The 14,748-nt window shown below is 45.5% G+C and overlaps 1 protein-coding gene across 2 annotated transcripts; it reads left to right on the top strand.

The window, feature by feature from the left end:
• The first annotated feature begins 473 nt into the window (after nt 1-473).
• Nucleotides 474-14,535, top strand: LOC114801768 (splicing factor, arginine/serine-rich 15-like). 2 transcript variants are annotated; one of them, XM_029000053.1, is made up of 19 exons: nt 474-652; nt 1,963-2,046; nt 2,122-2,166; nt 2,263-2,424; nt 2,511-2,637; nt 2,926-3,065; nt 3,149-3,250; nt 4,967-5,049; nt 5,128-5,191; nt 5,350-5,439; nt 6,056-6,126; nt 6,252-6,469; nt 6,555-6,655; nt 6,769-6,882; nt 7,033-7,189; nt 7,284-7,372; nt 13,344-13,470; nt 13,544-13,600; nt 13,697-14,535. In XM_029000053.1, exons 1-19 carry the CDS (start codon nt 623-625, stop codon nt 14,203-14,205), a joined length of 2,370 nt encoding a protein of 789 aa, XP_028855886.1. In that variant the 5' UTR covers nt 474-622; the 3' UTR covers nt 14,206-14,535. The 2 variants fall into 2 exon arrangements, with proteins under 2 accessions (XP_028855886.1, XP_028855885.1); XM_029000052.1 differs by having other exon boundaries at nt 475-652; nt 3,146-3,250.
• The last annotated feature ends 213 nt before the right edge of the window (nt 14,536-14,748 follow it).

The raw sequence follows: 14,748 nt of genomic DNA on the forward strand, positions 1-14,748 counted from the left end.
GAGGTGCAGATGTGATGTCTTGCCGAGGTTCTTTATATGGTTTTCTTGGAGCTGTTCCATCAACACCTTCAGCAGACAGATCCAGCATCATTACAAATTATTAATATTAGGTAAGATGGCTATCAGGTAGCAATGAACTTTTCTTTAATTAGAAGAGAGCTGGCATTCAGTTATAAAATAACCCAAATGGATTCTGGAGAAGAAAGCACAGAGATACCATAATGGTATGACACATGGCCCTACTTAAAAAAAGGAAGTTGAAAAATTTGGGTGCGATCTAAATCGAAGAAAAAACGGTTACTAGCTCACATTTGAAGAAATATACTGAAAAAAGTTACGAGAAGTCTTAGCAGTTTAAAGCACGTTATTAGAACGTTAGAACGTTGAAAGAGCGCTCATAGTGGACGGCAATACTACTGCAAGATCCCGTTGCATTTGTTGCCAGGTTGGGCGTTGCGAGTCGCAGTTTTTGCCGCTTTAAACTGAATAAGTTTCGACTCAACCTGGCAACCGAGTGTGACAGAACTGGCGGTCGACGCGGGCCCGAGTCGCGACGCGTTTAATGTGAATTTTTCGCCGCGTTTCGAGTTCCGATCCTCACAAAGTTCATGTGAAAGTGAACATGGATGCAGTGAACGCGTTCAACGGGGAGGTTGGTGGTTTTCTCTCCTTTTATTTAAATAATCGACGAGTAGTGCGCGGCGAAATGCACCTAGCAAACCAGTCAGAACGTGAACGGGCCGCGGCGGGAATTATCCCGAAATTTATTTTACTTCACCAGACATCGAACAGAAACATATTTGAACTCTTTCAAATTCCATTTGTTACGTTTTCCTTGATGTTTCGCCTGTGTTGTCGTATCCTCGTCCTCTTGTGCTAATGCTAACGCGCTAATCCGACGCGGCCTTATTTCCAGCCGAACCGTCGGAACTCCGCGCCCGTCCCGTTCTGGGTTCGGCTGCGTGGGGTGGCTGTGATTCGGTGTTGTTGGACATTATTTGGACGTTTCACGGTGTATTTGTCCGTGTGTTGGCGCGCCAGGGCGGGCCTGCTTCAGCTAGCGGCGGCGAAGTTCTCTCCCCGTAAATCCAATAATGGCCGCCGCCTGAATAATGTTGTTGTTAACGTGGTTTAATTTTATCCCGACAACGTTGGGAATATTTGTAAAATGGTAAAGCCACCCCGCCATGTGATCGGCGCAGGCTCTTCTAGCTGTTCTCTTTTACTTTACCTACTTCTCCACATTATTTACGATCCAGAGAGCAGGTCAGAGTCCAGAGCCCAAGCCCCCACAGCCCGGGGAGGAGGAGCTCCTGTTAATGAAGTACGAGGCAGCGAGCCTCTCCCCAAAACGATCTCCATGATGTCTGGTGGAGCTGCTTCATCCAGCTCAGTGCTGGCTATGGACCAAGATCACTGTTCTGATAATGAGGGTCGATTTTTGTTGTTTTCTGGGGTGGATATTACTCCAGGGGCTGATACTGTTAATGGGTCCTAAAGACCAACAAAGAACTCCGGTGAGCACCTACTCCAGGCTCTAGTACTGTAAATGGCTCCTAAAATCGAAGGAAGAACACTGGTGAACATCTCCTCCACGGACTGGTACTGTAAATGGGTCCTAAATACCAAAGACGAATTCTGGTGAACATCTCCTCCATGGACTAGTACTGTAAATGGGTCCTAAAATCAGAGGAAGAACTCTGGTGAACATCTACTCCAGGGTCTAGGACTGTAAATGACTCGTAAAGACCAAGGAAGATCTCTGGTGAACATCTACTTCAGTGTCTGTTTCAGTTGCCTCAGATGTGCAATTTATCCATGTTTAGTGTCTGAAGCTCCTGAGCTTGAGTTTTGAGTAAAACATAGTTGTTTGCGGTTGGCCGTCCAGCTTCAGGCTTGTTATGAAATTCTAGTCTTTTGGTAAGTGTACATTTGTTAATGAAGACCATGTCTCTTCCTCAGTTATTCTCCATGATTGACATGAAGCCTCCGATCTCCCGAGCTAAAATGATGTCCGTGACGAAGGCTGCCATAAAAGCCATTAAGGTGAGTGACAGACACACATCCTGCTCTCGTTTCTCTAAGGAAGTCAGTCCTTCATGCTTTTTCCATTTTTTTCAGCTCTATAAGCATGTTGTGCTGATAGTAGAGAAGTTTATTAAGAAGGTGAGTTTTCTTACACGCTCCACTCCCCTACTGGAGAGATTTATTTTTCTGTGTACATGTAAGAATGAAGTGTCGTGCTCTGTTTTATGGCTGAAGTGTAAGCCAGATTTGAAGGTCCCTGGTCTGTATGTGGTCGACTCCATCGTCAGACAGTCCCGCCATCAGTTTGGAATAGAAAAGGACGTCTTCGGCCCCCGTTTCATGAAGAACTTCAGCGCCACGTTCCAGAACCTTTACTTGTGTCCAACTGATGACAAGGTGCTACAGTAGCATCTGAGCTGAATTTTCCAGATCCCTCTGTACGTGTTTGTTTTTACGGGCTTTTATGAACATTTCTCATGCAGAACAAGATCCTGCGCGTGTTGAACCTCTGGCAGAAGAATGGAGTTTTCACCATGGATGTCATTCAGCCGTTGTTGGACATGGCCTCTGCCCCTCTCCTGCCTCTACTGGAGAACGGCTTTGTTGAAGGTCAGTAGCCCAGCTCCCCTCGTAGTTGAGCTCAGAAACCTGAGCTTCTTTGGGTTTGTGTTGATTGACAGGATTGGAGTTGGAGGTCAGTGCTGTTGTCCTGTGGCGTTATGGTACTTTGTCAGGGATCTCAGGTGGAGGTGAACCTCATGCTCTGCTCTCGAACTCTTAATTACAGAACTCATGCTAATGTGAACATGTCCAGGTATCCAAATGAGACTTAATATATTTTTATTGTAATGATTTATTTTTTTGCTTTTTGTGTGTGTCTGTTCTTGCCATCCTAAGGGTCACCACCCATCACCATGCCACCTGAGACCTCACTTCCTGTCTCCAGCACCTCCCTTGCAGCGGCTCTTCCTCAGCTGCAGAACTCTGGTGCCCTAGCTGCTGTGGCTCAGCTCTTCCAGTCCACTCAGGGCCACGAGGTGAGACGGAGGACCCAGGCACGGCATTCAAATGACCGGACTGTAAATCAACCGCCTCCATTATCTCTTTGTCTCTGAAGCAGCTGCAGCAGATCCTGCAGACCCTTCAGCAGCCCCACATGTCAGCCGAGACCCCACCGCCCCGCCAAACACAAGCCGCCGCACAGACGAGTTCGTTCGACAAGGTACCTCATCTAGAACTGAGACCCTGCACGCCATCTGTGTCTCTGAGTTCAGATCTCGAACATATTACGGGTGCAGAAATTAAGCTCACAATCGATGCATCGCGATTCAGATGTGGACGATGCTGCACTGATGCGGAACTCTACAAGTTTTTACTGCGGTCAATTAGCGTTTCACTGGCATTCGGTTGACTGTTTAACACTGTTGCTAGGGGCACTTGTATTAATGGGAAAAAATATAACAAAGTAAAGTTTTTCAGTGGGTGGTAGTAGCCTAGCGGGTAACACACTCGCCTATGAATCAGAAGACCCAGGTTCAAATCCCACTTACTACTATCGTGTCCCTGAGCAGGACACTTAACCCTGAGTGTCCAGGGGGGGGGGGGACTGTCCCTGTAACTACTGACTGTAAGTCGCTCTGGATAAGAGCGTCTGGAAAATGGAAAATTTTCATGTCATGGGACCTTCAACGCTGTAACATTCATCGTGCTCCTCGCTATTTAACGCTCGCTGCAGTTTAAGGTTTGCCGCGCTTGTAGCTGTATAACACGCTTGGCTGTTCTAACGTTTGTTGTACTCATTGCTGGGGTGTGATTCTCTGGGTGGGCAAAGCATGAGAAACAGGAAGTACAAGGGAGGTAACCTTTCTCCATACAGATCCGGCCGCCTGAGCAGAAGGGCCAAAGCACTCTTTTACACCTATCACCATTTCAAGCCACCGCAGGGCCATAGATAAGATAGGTCAGGGGTGGGGTTTTTACCCTGACTTGTGCTGTAAATGAGCGGTCAGGTGACTCGTTCCGACTAGTGAGAAGGAGTTGAATCGGACTGTCTATTACGTTTTGGTTGAACAGGGGTGACCGTGATAAATGTATAAACGACATATTCTTGACAAAGTAAAAGAGCTGTGTGCTTGCGCACATCTCGATCATGCCGCTCATTCTGGCTGGAATAAGAGCTTTTTATTTGTACAAGCTGGTAGCCGAAGTCAGCGGTACAACACGGCCATTTTGCGCTTACTGACTGGCGAGAACTGTCTGCCACCACGCAATGGCGAGGGTGCCTAACCGCCCATGTAACACACATCTCAACATGCAACACTCGACTATTTACATCCGACCTGCACATTTCCTTCCCTTCTTAGTCTAGCAAGCCTTCCTCCGAAGTGAAGGCTGATCACCAACAGTTCCCACTCAAGGGGAATGTAAATATTAACACTGCAAGGCCTTATTTTTATGTTTGTGTCATATTTCTGCATCTGCTGCTGGCCCGGCCCGTCTGCCAAAGTTAATGTGGTCCCTGAGCTTAAAAGTTTTGCACACCCCTGAGGTAGGGGAACTCATATTAATGTTAAATAAGTGAAATGTTCATAACAGGGGTCGCTGTTTAACATTCATTTCGCTCATTACTAACCCTTGTCGCGCCCGTTTTGCCGTGTAATGCCTGTTGATGTTGAAGATTCGTTAGCATTTTGCCAGAAATTGACACCATCTGAATGCGCAGCTGCCTGAACGCAGTCGTGAGTCATAACACATTCATAATGTCGTGAGACATAATGTGAAGTAATGTATAACAAGAAAAATGTAATTGAGACATTAAGTCATTTAATGGCGAGGCCAGTGAAGGTTTACACTTCTGGTATATATATATATATATATGTATATATTGTTTATCTGTGTATTGTATGGAATTCTCTTGTTCTATTTGGTGTCCATTTAGAAACTTCTTGACCGGTTTGACTATGATGATGAGCCAGAACCTGCTGAAGACGTAAACAGGGATGCAGCACCTTCTGTTCCTGAGTAAGTTTTTCTATCGGCGCCATATCTGAATTTATTTTACGTTATTGTTGGCAGAATTTAATTTCCTCCCCCCTGCAGGGACATTCATGGGAGTCTGCAGCAATCGCTGCTGTCTCAGATTCTGGCCCAGATGCCCAGCGTGGTAAGTATTTACCTCTGACTATTTTATTACTTATTATAGTTAACTTTTTTTTTTTTTGTTCTGTTGTAATAAGTCACACATTTAATAGATATTAAAAATGAAATTTATATCAATATTGCACTGCAGATGACATGACTTTTTAAATCCTCCTAACCCAGATCATGCCCAGTGTTTCCCAGTCATACCCACAGCTGCTCGGTGAAGCTGCTCATCAGGTGACCGCGGTCCCTTTAGTCCCGCACCATCAGGTAAGAGCATGGGAGTCAGGATTCATATTCTAATTAGGGTCACAACATGGGGATCAGAACCACACACATTCTAGTTTCACTGGAAGGTATATGATTTGCTTTCTTTGATAACTTGCGGGGCACTATTAATTAATTTGTGTAAATGCATTATTTAAATAATGCCAACAATAATTTTATCGCACATTTTTTAATTGTCTATTTTATAGATGCGCGTCATTATGTGTCGCGCGTTGACCACAACAGAAAAATGGAAGTGAAACGCTTGCACTGATGTGTCGTTGTTTGTGCAAGCTTTTCTACTGTTGACAATTGCATAATAAAATATTTGCATAAATACAATATTTTATTGTATAATATCTCTGTGCTACAATGACAGGAATAAAATCTTTCAATTACACAATGTTGCGCACAAAAATGTGCTTAACTGCGATTAATGAGACAATCATGATTATCTTGCACTAAAAATGTTCACTGTAACAGTAAATTGAGGATTTAGTTTTCTGCAGCGTCCAGCAGGTGGTGCTGCTGTTTAGTGTTGTTTTTATAAAAATCTGCCCTCAGTTTATTCAGATGTAATCGATTTCGCTTGTATTAAAATGCATTTATGGATTTTCAGATTCCTGCCTTTGTGCCTGAAGAACAAAGGGAAGGGAAAGACAGAACTCAGGTCAGGAGGTCGCGCTCCAGGTTGGTAACACTTCATTTCACCCATTTAATTTTCACATGTCTGGTTTTTTTTTTTTATTTATTTATTTATTTATTTATTTATTTTCTTGATTGGAATAAATCTCTCTTTTTTTTTCTCTCTGAAGGTCTCCCCGGAGACATTCTCCCTCACATTCACGCAGGTCCAGGTCCGGCTCGAGGTCACGGCGATCCCGGTTCCGTGATGGGCGTTCTCGATCCCGGGAGCGGCGCTCTCGCGAGTGGCAGTCGCCACGTTCCCGTTCCCAGGAGAGGCGTGAGCGAGAACGAGAACGAGAGCGCCGCCAGAAGGGTCTTCCGCCCATGAAGAGTAAAGCTCTCGCTGGTGGGTCCTCATGTTGTTGTTGTTATGCTGGGATTCTGCCTTTTGTCACCATGACCACTCAGCCATCCATCTTCTTCTCCTGCAGTCTGCACCACAACCCTCTGGGTGGGGCAGCTGGATAAAAAGACACATCAGCAGGACATTTCATCACTGCTGGAGGAATTTGGACAGATTGAATCCATCAATGTACGTACTGAATGTATGAGATGATTTGTATGTGTTGTATTGTGAAGATTGTAAAAAAAAAAAAAAAAAATTGTCTATGTTTTATGTACGTGAATATGATGTAATCCTGTCAGATGATTCCACCGCGAGGCTGTGCCTACATTGTCATGGTCCACAGGCAGGACGCCTACAGAGCTCTTACCAAACTGAGCAGAGGAACTGTCAAAATCAACCAGAAGGCCATTAAGGTTTGTGGTGGAGGCGTTCGTGAACAGTTGCTGTATATTTATTTATTGTAATTTGCATATTTTTGTTGGTCATCATGTGTTCTCTGTGGTCTTCTGATACTGTGGAGGTTTTGAGGGACACTCTCTGACTCTCACTCTGTCCTGGATCAGATCGCCTGGGCCTTGAATAAAGGCATAAAGGGTGAGCTGAAGCAGTTCTGGAACGTGGAGCGTGGGGTGACCTACATCCCCTGGAGCAAGGTGAATGTGTCTGAGCTGGAGAGCATTCGGGAAGGAGGGATGCTGGATCCTGACACTCTGAATCCAGGTGAACATTCCATCATCACCGTGGTCCACGGTTCCATCACTGACCTCCGGGTCTGGAGGACTGGCGTCATTCCACTGTTTCCTGCTGTGTTTAGACTGGAGCGGCGCCGTGACGGGCCTGGTGAAGGGAAGAGGGTGGGCGGACGGAGCACAGGTGGAGCAGATGGAGGCGTCGGCAGTGCAGGTAAAGACTGAAGGGTCTCAGGTGAACGTCCATATGAATGGTCCTGATGTCCCCTCTAGGCGTAAAGTTGCTGTAAATCTGCTGTCTTTGACTTCCTGTCTGCTGTGCATGTATGAATACAGAACATTTTATTGTTGTGTGATCTTCCACCAGCGCGCAGTGGCAATAAAATCCAATCCAAGCACAGTAGCTTCAGTAGAAACTGAAGATGGAAATAAAGAGGTCCGTGTCGTGAATGACGAGTTCTCCCATCTTTTAATTGGTGCTGTTGTCTCATGCTGCGTTTGGGTGGGTGTGTCTTGTTCTCACCTCCTCCTTTTATGAAATGGTGAAGTGCTTATTCTTATTCCACACAAGACCCTTTCATCCTGATATTTTATACCCTCAAGCTGCAGAACTGGCTGAAGAACCACAGCTGGACCTAACTGAGCTCTAGAGATCTAACCAACTAACTTAGTACAAAACACGCACACACAATCTAATACCGACTATTCATCCTTTTATCTGCTGGATTGTTGGTCATGTTGAAAATTCACAAACACACACAAACCGATCATTCGAGCGAACCGAGGGACTCGTGCTCTGGAACTGTGTCCCAGTCATGATGTCTAATCAGGGACATAGTCGGGGTTCGCTTAGTCTCCGTGGCAGCGGACTGCAGGTAGGAGACGAGGCTTAAGAAGAAAAGTACAATTTTAATGAAGAAACGAATGAACTGTAGACTGTAATGAAAATGTTACCTGCTGTAAATGCCTTCTGAAAAGTTCTACGGACACCTGCAACATATGAAATTGTTTGTTCATTGTTGGTCAGAGGACTACTGTTAATTCTACAGATCTCTGCGTTCACACGTATCAAACTGGTTGCGTTTTAACCTCACTGCCGTGTGGTGAAGGTGAACCTCCGTTTTATCCCTTTGTGTTTCTGTTACATGGAAACTGGGTCCAAGCATATGTGCTCTTTAGTTTGGTTCCTTGTGCATTTTTATATTCAATCGACGTTCGTATTAGAACGTCTGCAACATAAAAGCTCAGCTGGGTATGAAGGAATGTAGGAACGTTCGGAATCTCAAAACTCTGCAACAGCACCTCCTTTAAATGTAAAATGAAGACAAAAAAGACAATCTGTCCCTAAAAATGACTGCTCTCCGGATTGTAGGGTAAGTATTTATTATACTCTGGCCATTTTACTGGCTGCTAGATTTTCCACGTAGACCCTGCTTCCCTTTAATGCTCCAGTTTCTAACGTGCAGCGCTGGATTTCTCTTCGGCTCTATCGCGTTGTGATTGTGAACATATTTCATTGTGATCAACTGTGAGTTTAGTTACGTTGAGGAACAAAATGACAAAGAACGTCTTCGAATAGACTGATGATAACCAGCGTGCCGAGAATCTAGACTATTTAAAACCCGCTCTGTGTCATGGTCTCCAAAAGGTGAGTGTATATCTCTGGATTCCACCTCTCCTGCTCTCTGGCTGGATGTGCTGAGGAGCTGTAGAGGGGTGAGAAGGTAACGGTGCCTCCTTATTCCTCTCCGGCTCTCCTGCTGGACATGCTGCGGAGCTGTAGAGGGGTGAGAAGGTAACCAGGACCGGTGCCTCCTTATTCCTCTCCAGCTCTCCTGCTGGAGAGATGTGAGAAGGTCCTGGTTCTCCTTATTCTTCTGGAAGTGGTGTGTTTTTTTTTTTTTTTTTTTTTTTTTTTTTTTTTTTTTTCTCTTGGTTCTGATCATTTGGATCTCAAATGGAGATCCATCACTCCCCTCTCACTCGTCTGGCACTGATGGACTGAACTTCAGAATCCTGCGCAGTTCAGGAATCTTTCCCATTTTTCCCTGGAATGGACCAGGAAGTAGGAAGTGGCCCCTGGTGGCCTGACTGGAGCCCATCCTGAGGTGGCTGGTGTCCCCGGACCCTTGGCGCCGGTGGGTAAGAAGAGTCTGTAATTTCCCCGTCTGTTAATGTGGAGTTTTTAAACTGGTAACTGCTGAAGAGTTTTCAGTGATTAGCTCTGCCGCACCACAAATTCCCAGTTTATCCAGGGGAATTCTGATCTTACGTTTCTAATTGTATCTAAAAGTAATCTAGAATATTTTCTACATCCCAGCTGGTCTGGTGAATAGAAGCTGCACTCACATTTCGATAGTGTCACCTCATCATGGGTTCAGATGAGCTTTGAAGTTCTATCTAAACAAAGAAATGGAGGGAATTGAAGCACACCAAATCGTGAGTTTAGAGGCCATTATGTTAACCAGAAGATGTGGCCTAGAGACATGAGTGTGGTAGCTCTTATCCAGAAGACTTTCTCAGTTGAGGATTTTTGGTTGCTGCTGTGGGGAGAAGGTGCATCTGACCAGAACTTCAGCAGCAGGACGGTCAGATGCACAACTGGCTTCTCTGATTTAGGATGCCATCTGGTGGCCATTTGGAGGAAGTCCAAGCTGCACCGTGGTGTGTGGGCGTACCATCAGGTGTGTGTGTCAGAGCAAGAAGACCGTTCCTCATTAGATGCACACAGTTTTTAGTTATTCGGTCCGGATGCATCTTTTCTGTTCTGAAAATTCAGTAGATTTTCTCACGGAAATTTCACGTTTAACTTTATATACAGACGCTACCAGTCAAAAAAAAACGTAATAAATGTTTCATACTTAATTAAATAATTTTTTCGCCTCCAGTAGCGGTTGCCGCAGCAGATAAACCGGTCTTGCTGTCCGTTCAACTGAACCCCGTTTATACGTGCTTGGGACAGTCACCAAGATATATATACAGTCATGTCCCCACATACACGTCCCCAGTGGCTGGTTAAAAATATTTGCTTACAAATAAAGTGACACTAGTGATTTTGTATGTGATTTATCAGTGTCATCTCCTCTAACAGTTACAACTACAGTGTAAATTCAAGGCCTGATTCCATCCAAACCATCTCCGTCAGGCCGTACGTTTCATCTCCACTACTGTTTCTGTAGAAATAAATAGCTGTGCCACAATTTGGCGGCATGTTTGGGAAGAATGATCGGTGAGACAATTTAAATTTTGAGAGCAGTGGTGGCCTAGCTGGTAAGGAAATGGACCCGTAATCAGATGGTTTCTGGTTCAAATTCCGAACTGTTAACGCACCATCTCCACACACTGCTCCCGGGTGCCTGTCATGGCTGCCCACTGCTCAATCAGGGTGATGGTTAAAAGCAGAGGACGCTTTTCACTGTGTCACCATGTGCTGTGCTGCAGCGTTTCACAGTCTCAATCACTTCAATTTCATTTAAAAGTGGCTTTAGATGAGGTCCAGTTTACTGGTGTGAAGATGGCCTTTACTCTGTAAATACGTGCCTTCTACCGTCAGTCCCGACTGCTGAGCTTTTCCCTGCGACCGGCAATCAATATTTAAGACACAGAAATCTCTGCCCTAGTTAAACCATTAACGTTAAGGAACAGCCTCAAACCACGCAGATGTTTAACAGGATGTCACACGCAGGTACATCAATTTCCATATTCTAAAGCAAACTGCTCATAAAGTCTGCAGTTTATGTAATAAATGGAAAGTGGTAAGAACGTTGCCCGCTGGTGTAGATGGGAGAAGAATCGTGTTTATGGATTTTTTTGGTCGATATTGTCTGAAGAACAACGGTAATATTATACAATTTAGTCTAATATCTTATATACAGAACATACAAAGATTTGAGAAAAAATACCACAAGTGTACACAAGGCTCCAAATAAAATACACAGCTAATACAAATATATATATTATATATGAACTACACTAAATTATGCTAATTTAGTTTTAATAAGCTGCAAATGGAAACACATGAACCATAATAATGTAATCTGCTGCGGTGTGCATTATATATGCATATGATCAGCAGTAATTCGATATGTAATATACAGTTATGAATAATGTGGATTGTATAGTGCTGAGGTCCATTCACAGTTCAGGACTGAAATAAAATGTGTTTCTAAATGCCTAGGTGTCAAATATTAATAAAATAATGGTTTATTATTCAGTGTCATTAAGTGAAACTGACCCATACAGAGGCTGCACCGTGTTTTTACATTAACAATTGTAACTTGAGCGAGATGGACACACTGCTGATAAATCCTGGATGTCCTGTTCTGTTGGAATAGGGTAGAGCTATAAAGATGGTGTTTAGTGTGGATTTCTGAAATAAACTCGACTACATTTCTCAGTTGAAGGTAAGAAGCCTTGTCGTGAGAAATACACTGGTCGTCCGTGACTTTATTCCCACCACTCTAATAGTTAGTAGACCCCCCCCCTCTCATCACCAAAACCACTCTGACCTGACCTTGCATGGACGCCACTGGACCTCTGAAGCAAACCGTGTAAGTTGTGAGGTGTATCAAACTTGTTCTTCCAGCGCATTCCACAGATGCATGATTCGATCTGGAGAACACTGCACCTTCTCCCGTTGCGCAGTGGTCCAGTTCTGATGCGCTAGTATTGGACACAGGTCCACATAGAAACCAAGACTGGTCTTCAGCGAATCAGTAGTTCTTCTGTGGTATCGGACAACACAGACCAGCAGGCACTGCTCGTGCATCACTGTATCTCACCAGTTTTCCATCCTTGGACCAGGAACATCCCGCAAATGCAGGTTTTGCTGTGTAATTAAGGTTCAAATCCTTAAACTGGATGTGCATGTAACATTTACAGTATTTATCAGATGCCCTTGTCCAGAGCGACTTACAATCAGTAGTTACAGGGACAGTCCCCCCTGGAGACACTCAGGGTTAAGTGTCCTGCTCAGGGACACGATGGTAGTAAGTGGGGTTTGAACCTGGGTCTTCTGGTTCATAGGCGAGTGTGTTACCCACTAGGCTACTACCACCCTGTAGTGACAGGGACAGTCCCCCCCCTGGAGACACTCAGGGTTAAGTGTCCTGCTCAGGGACGCGATGGTAGTAAGTGGGATTTGAACCTGGGTCTTCTGGTTCATAGGCGAGTGTGTTACCCACTAGGCTACTACCACCCTGTAGTGACAGGGACAGTCCCCCCCCTGGAGACACTCAGGGTTAAGTGTCCTGCTCAGGGACGCGATGGTAGTAAGTGGGATTTGAACCTGGGTCTTCTGGTTCATAGGCGAGTGTGTTACCTGCTAGGCTACTACCACCCTTAGTAACATATGTAACATCATCTACTGGCCGCCTACAACCAGTTAATCAATAACCTTCACTTCACCTGAGGGTGGTGTTAATATTAACCAGTTTAATTCAAACTGCCCAGCCTGGTTCATAAAGTTGATTGCTTGTTGAGTGATTTCAGCGTCCAGCTTGGTCCTCATGAATGTTGACCTCAGCCCCGGATTCTGACACTCTACTTCACCGCAGAGACCGTTTTCTGGAAGGCTCCAAGTCTCCTGATATGCTGACTGTAAGACAAATGTAAAGGCTGGAAATAAAGAGAGCGGTTCCATTGGAAAACAGGAGAAGATCAGGAAAGCTGCCAGGCCTCATACCTGGGCACTTCGTGGTCGTAACTAAGAAGACAGTCTGGGGTTAAGTTACAGTGACGTGTGACGCTGTGGAGATGGACGTGGACGGTGGCCTGTCTGCATTGCAAATGATAGTCTGAGTAATGGCTCTGAAACAGAACTGAGGGTAAGACTGGTGTGATGTCCGACCAGATGTATCCGCAGTGTGGATCGTCAGTGCTGTCCAGAAGACATTTTCATTTGTACTTGGTACCAGGTCGACAGTCTGGATGTCCACGACGTTCGATTTTACACAATGCAGAATTTTTACAATCAATACTGTAAAAAAACAAAATCAACAAAACGGTGATCGATGGCCTGAACGTAGCCACTGGAATTATTGTAAAGGTTTTCAGTAATTGCTCTTCTCTTCCATATCAGTAACAACTCATTTCCTCATTTATCTTCTAGATTCCTGGTCTTCACGTATAAACCATAAGAGTTTGGTCTCATGAGCATGCGTGTTTTTATTTTTCGTATTTTGTAGATGCCGGTGGCCCAGGCTGCGGGCGTCGTTGGAAGTTCTTCGTTTCCTGTTCACAGGGCAGCACTGCACCCTGGAGCTCCTCCCCCTTTCACCCACGCAGGGCTGGACCCGACACGGATCCCCTTTGGTATGAAACCCCCACGTTCACGTCTATTTGAAAATACTGCGCCCGTGTGGAGCTGACTTTGTCCTTTATGCAGGATTTCCTCTACCGGGGGTTGTTCCTGCTGGTGGAGCTCCTGGACACAAGACATCACGTGAGCTTTCATGATCTCAAAATAGCATAAAATGCGCTCAAATTCCATACATCACCTAGTAAAGAGAAATCACGTTCTTCCCTCGCCTTCCCATAGTGTCTGGAACCCCCCTGGAAGACCCTTCAGACCCTGAGAACCTGACTGATCTGTCAGTCAGCCCCCCACCGCCAGCTGGTCTTCTTGGGCCCAGACCCGGGGTGATGCCCCTGCAGCGTCCTCCAGGAGCCCCGGCCCAGTTCATGCAGCACTTCCCACCGGACATGCCACTTCCGCACATGGCACCTGTGGCCCCTCACATGATGGCCAGAGGTCCAAACTCGGTCATGTACAGGGAAGCAGCTGGCAGGTTCAGGATGGCCGTGCACCACCCGCCTCTGGACGACTTCTCTCCACCCATGGAGGGATTCTCTCCACGTGGGCCACACATGGAAGACTGGGAAGGGGGACGTTTTGGGAACGACTGGCAAGGCTTTGAACCGGACCATGAGCCAGGATGGTTTCAGGACGAGCCTCCACCCAGAGGAGGAGGTCCTGGTGGACGTGGGTGGGGCAGGGACAGGCCAGGTGGCCCGAGCCATTTTATGAATCGCCATGAAGGATATTAGAGGAAAGACAGCTTGTTTAAAAAAAAAAAAAAGTGCTGATGCTTTGAATGCTCTCCGGTTCCTGAAGAACTTCCTTTCTGGTCTCACATGGAGATGTGTGGAAGAGGTGTGATGGTGTCCAGATAATGTATTTGAGCGTTGGTCCCTGTAAATTTGTGTATTTTGAGAACTTTTTGTTCATGCTGTACACTTCTATGTGGAAGATGGATGTCCTGAACATAGTGTGTAACTGCTTTATTGTGTTTGGATGACATTTTTATTGAAGAACACCACGTCTACAACATATTTCCCTCTCTCACTGTTTTTTAGTAAACTATTTTCATAATCGTGTCTTCCTTGGTCATTATTGGAGTCGCTGCTTGTGTTGGAGCAGGAGTGAGGTCTGTGGCACCTTCAGCACCAGTCAGGAGAACCAGGTAACCGGTGACCTCCGATCTCCTTCACGGCAGGACAAAACCGACGGGCTGTGGGTTAAACTGCCATCTGAGCAGCGGGAATATTTTATGACCCGCTCGGCGTGTTAATATGAAACGCCGCGACGTG

Source organism: Denticeps clupeoides, chromosome 13 (genome assembly GCF_900700375.1).
Source record: "Denticeps clupeoides chromosome 13, fDenClu1.1, whole genome shotgun sequence".
In the NCBI taxonomy this organism is placed as follows: domain Eukaryota; kingdom Metazoa; phylum Chordata; class Actinopteri; order Clupeiformes; family Denticipitidae; genus Denticeps; species Denticeps clupeoides.

Bases quoted from the DNA above. Each gene is read 5' to 3' on its own strand.
- LOC114801768 (XM_029000052.1), top strand. From the start codon at position 623: ATGGATGCAGTGAACGCGTTCAACGGGGAG. The intron at 2,167-2,262 runs GTGAGTTTTCTT...TTATGGCTGAAG, and splicing joins TAGAGAAGTTTATTAAGAAG to TGTAAGCCAGATTTGAAGGT. The intron at 2,425-2,510 runs GTGCTACAGTAG...TTTCTCATGCAG, and splicing joins TGTGTCCAACTGATGACAAG to AACAAGATCCTGCGCGTGTT.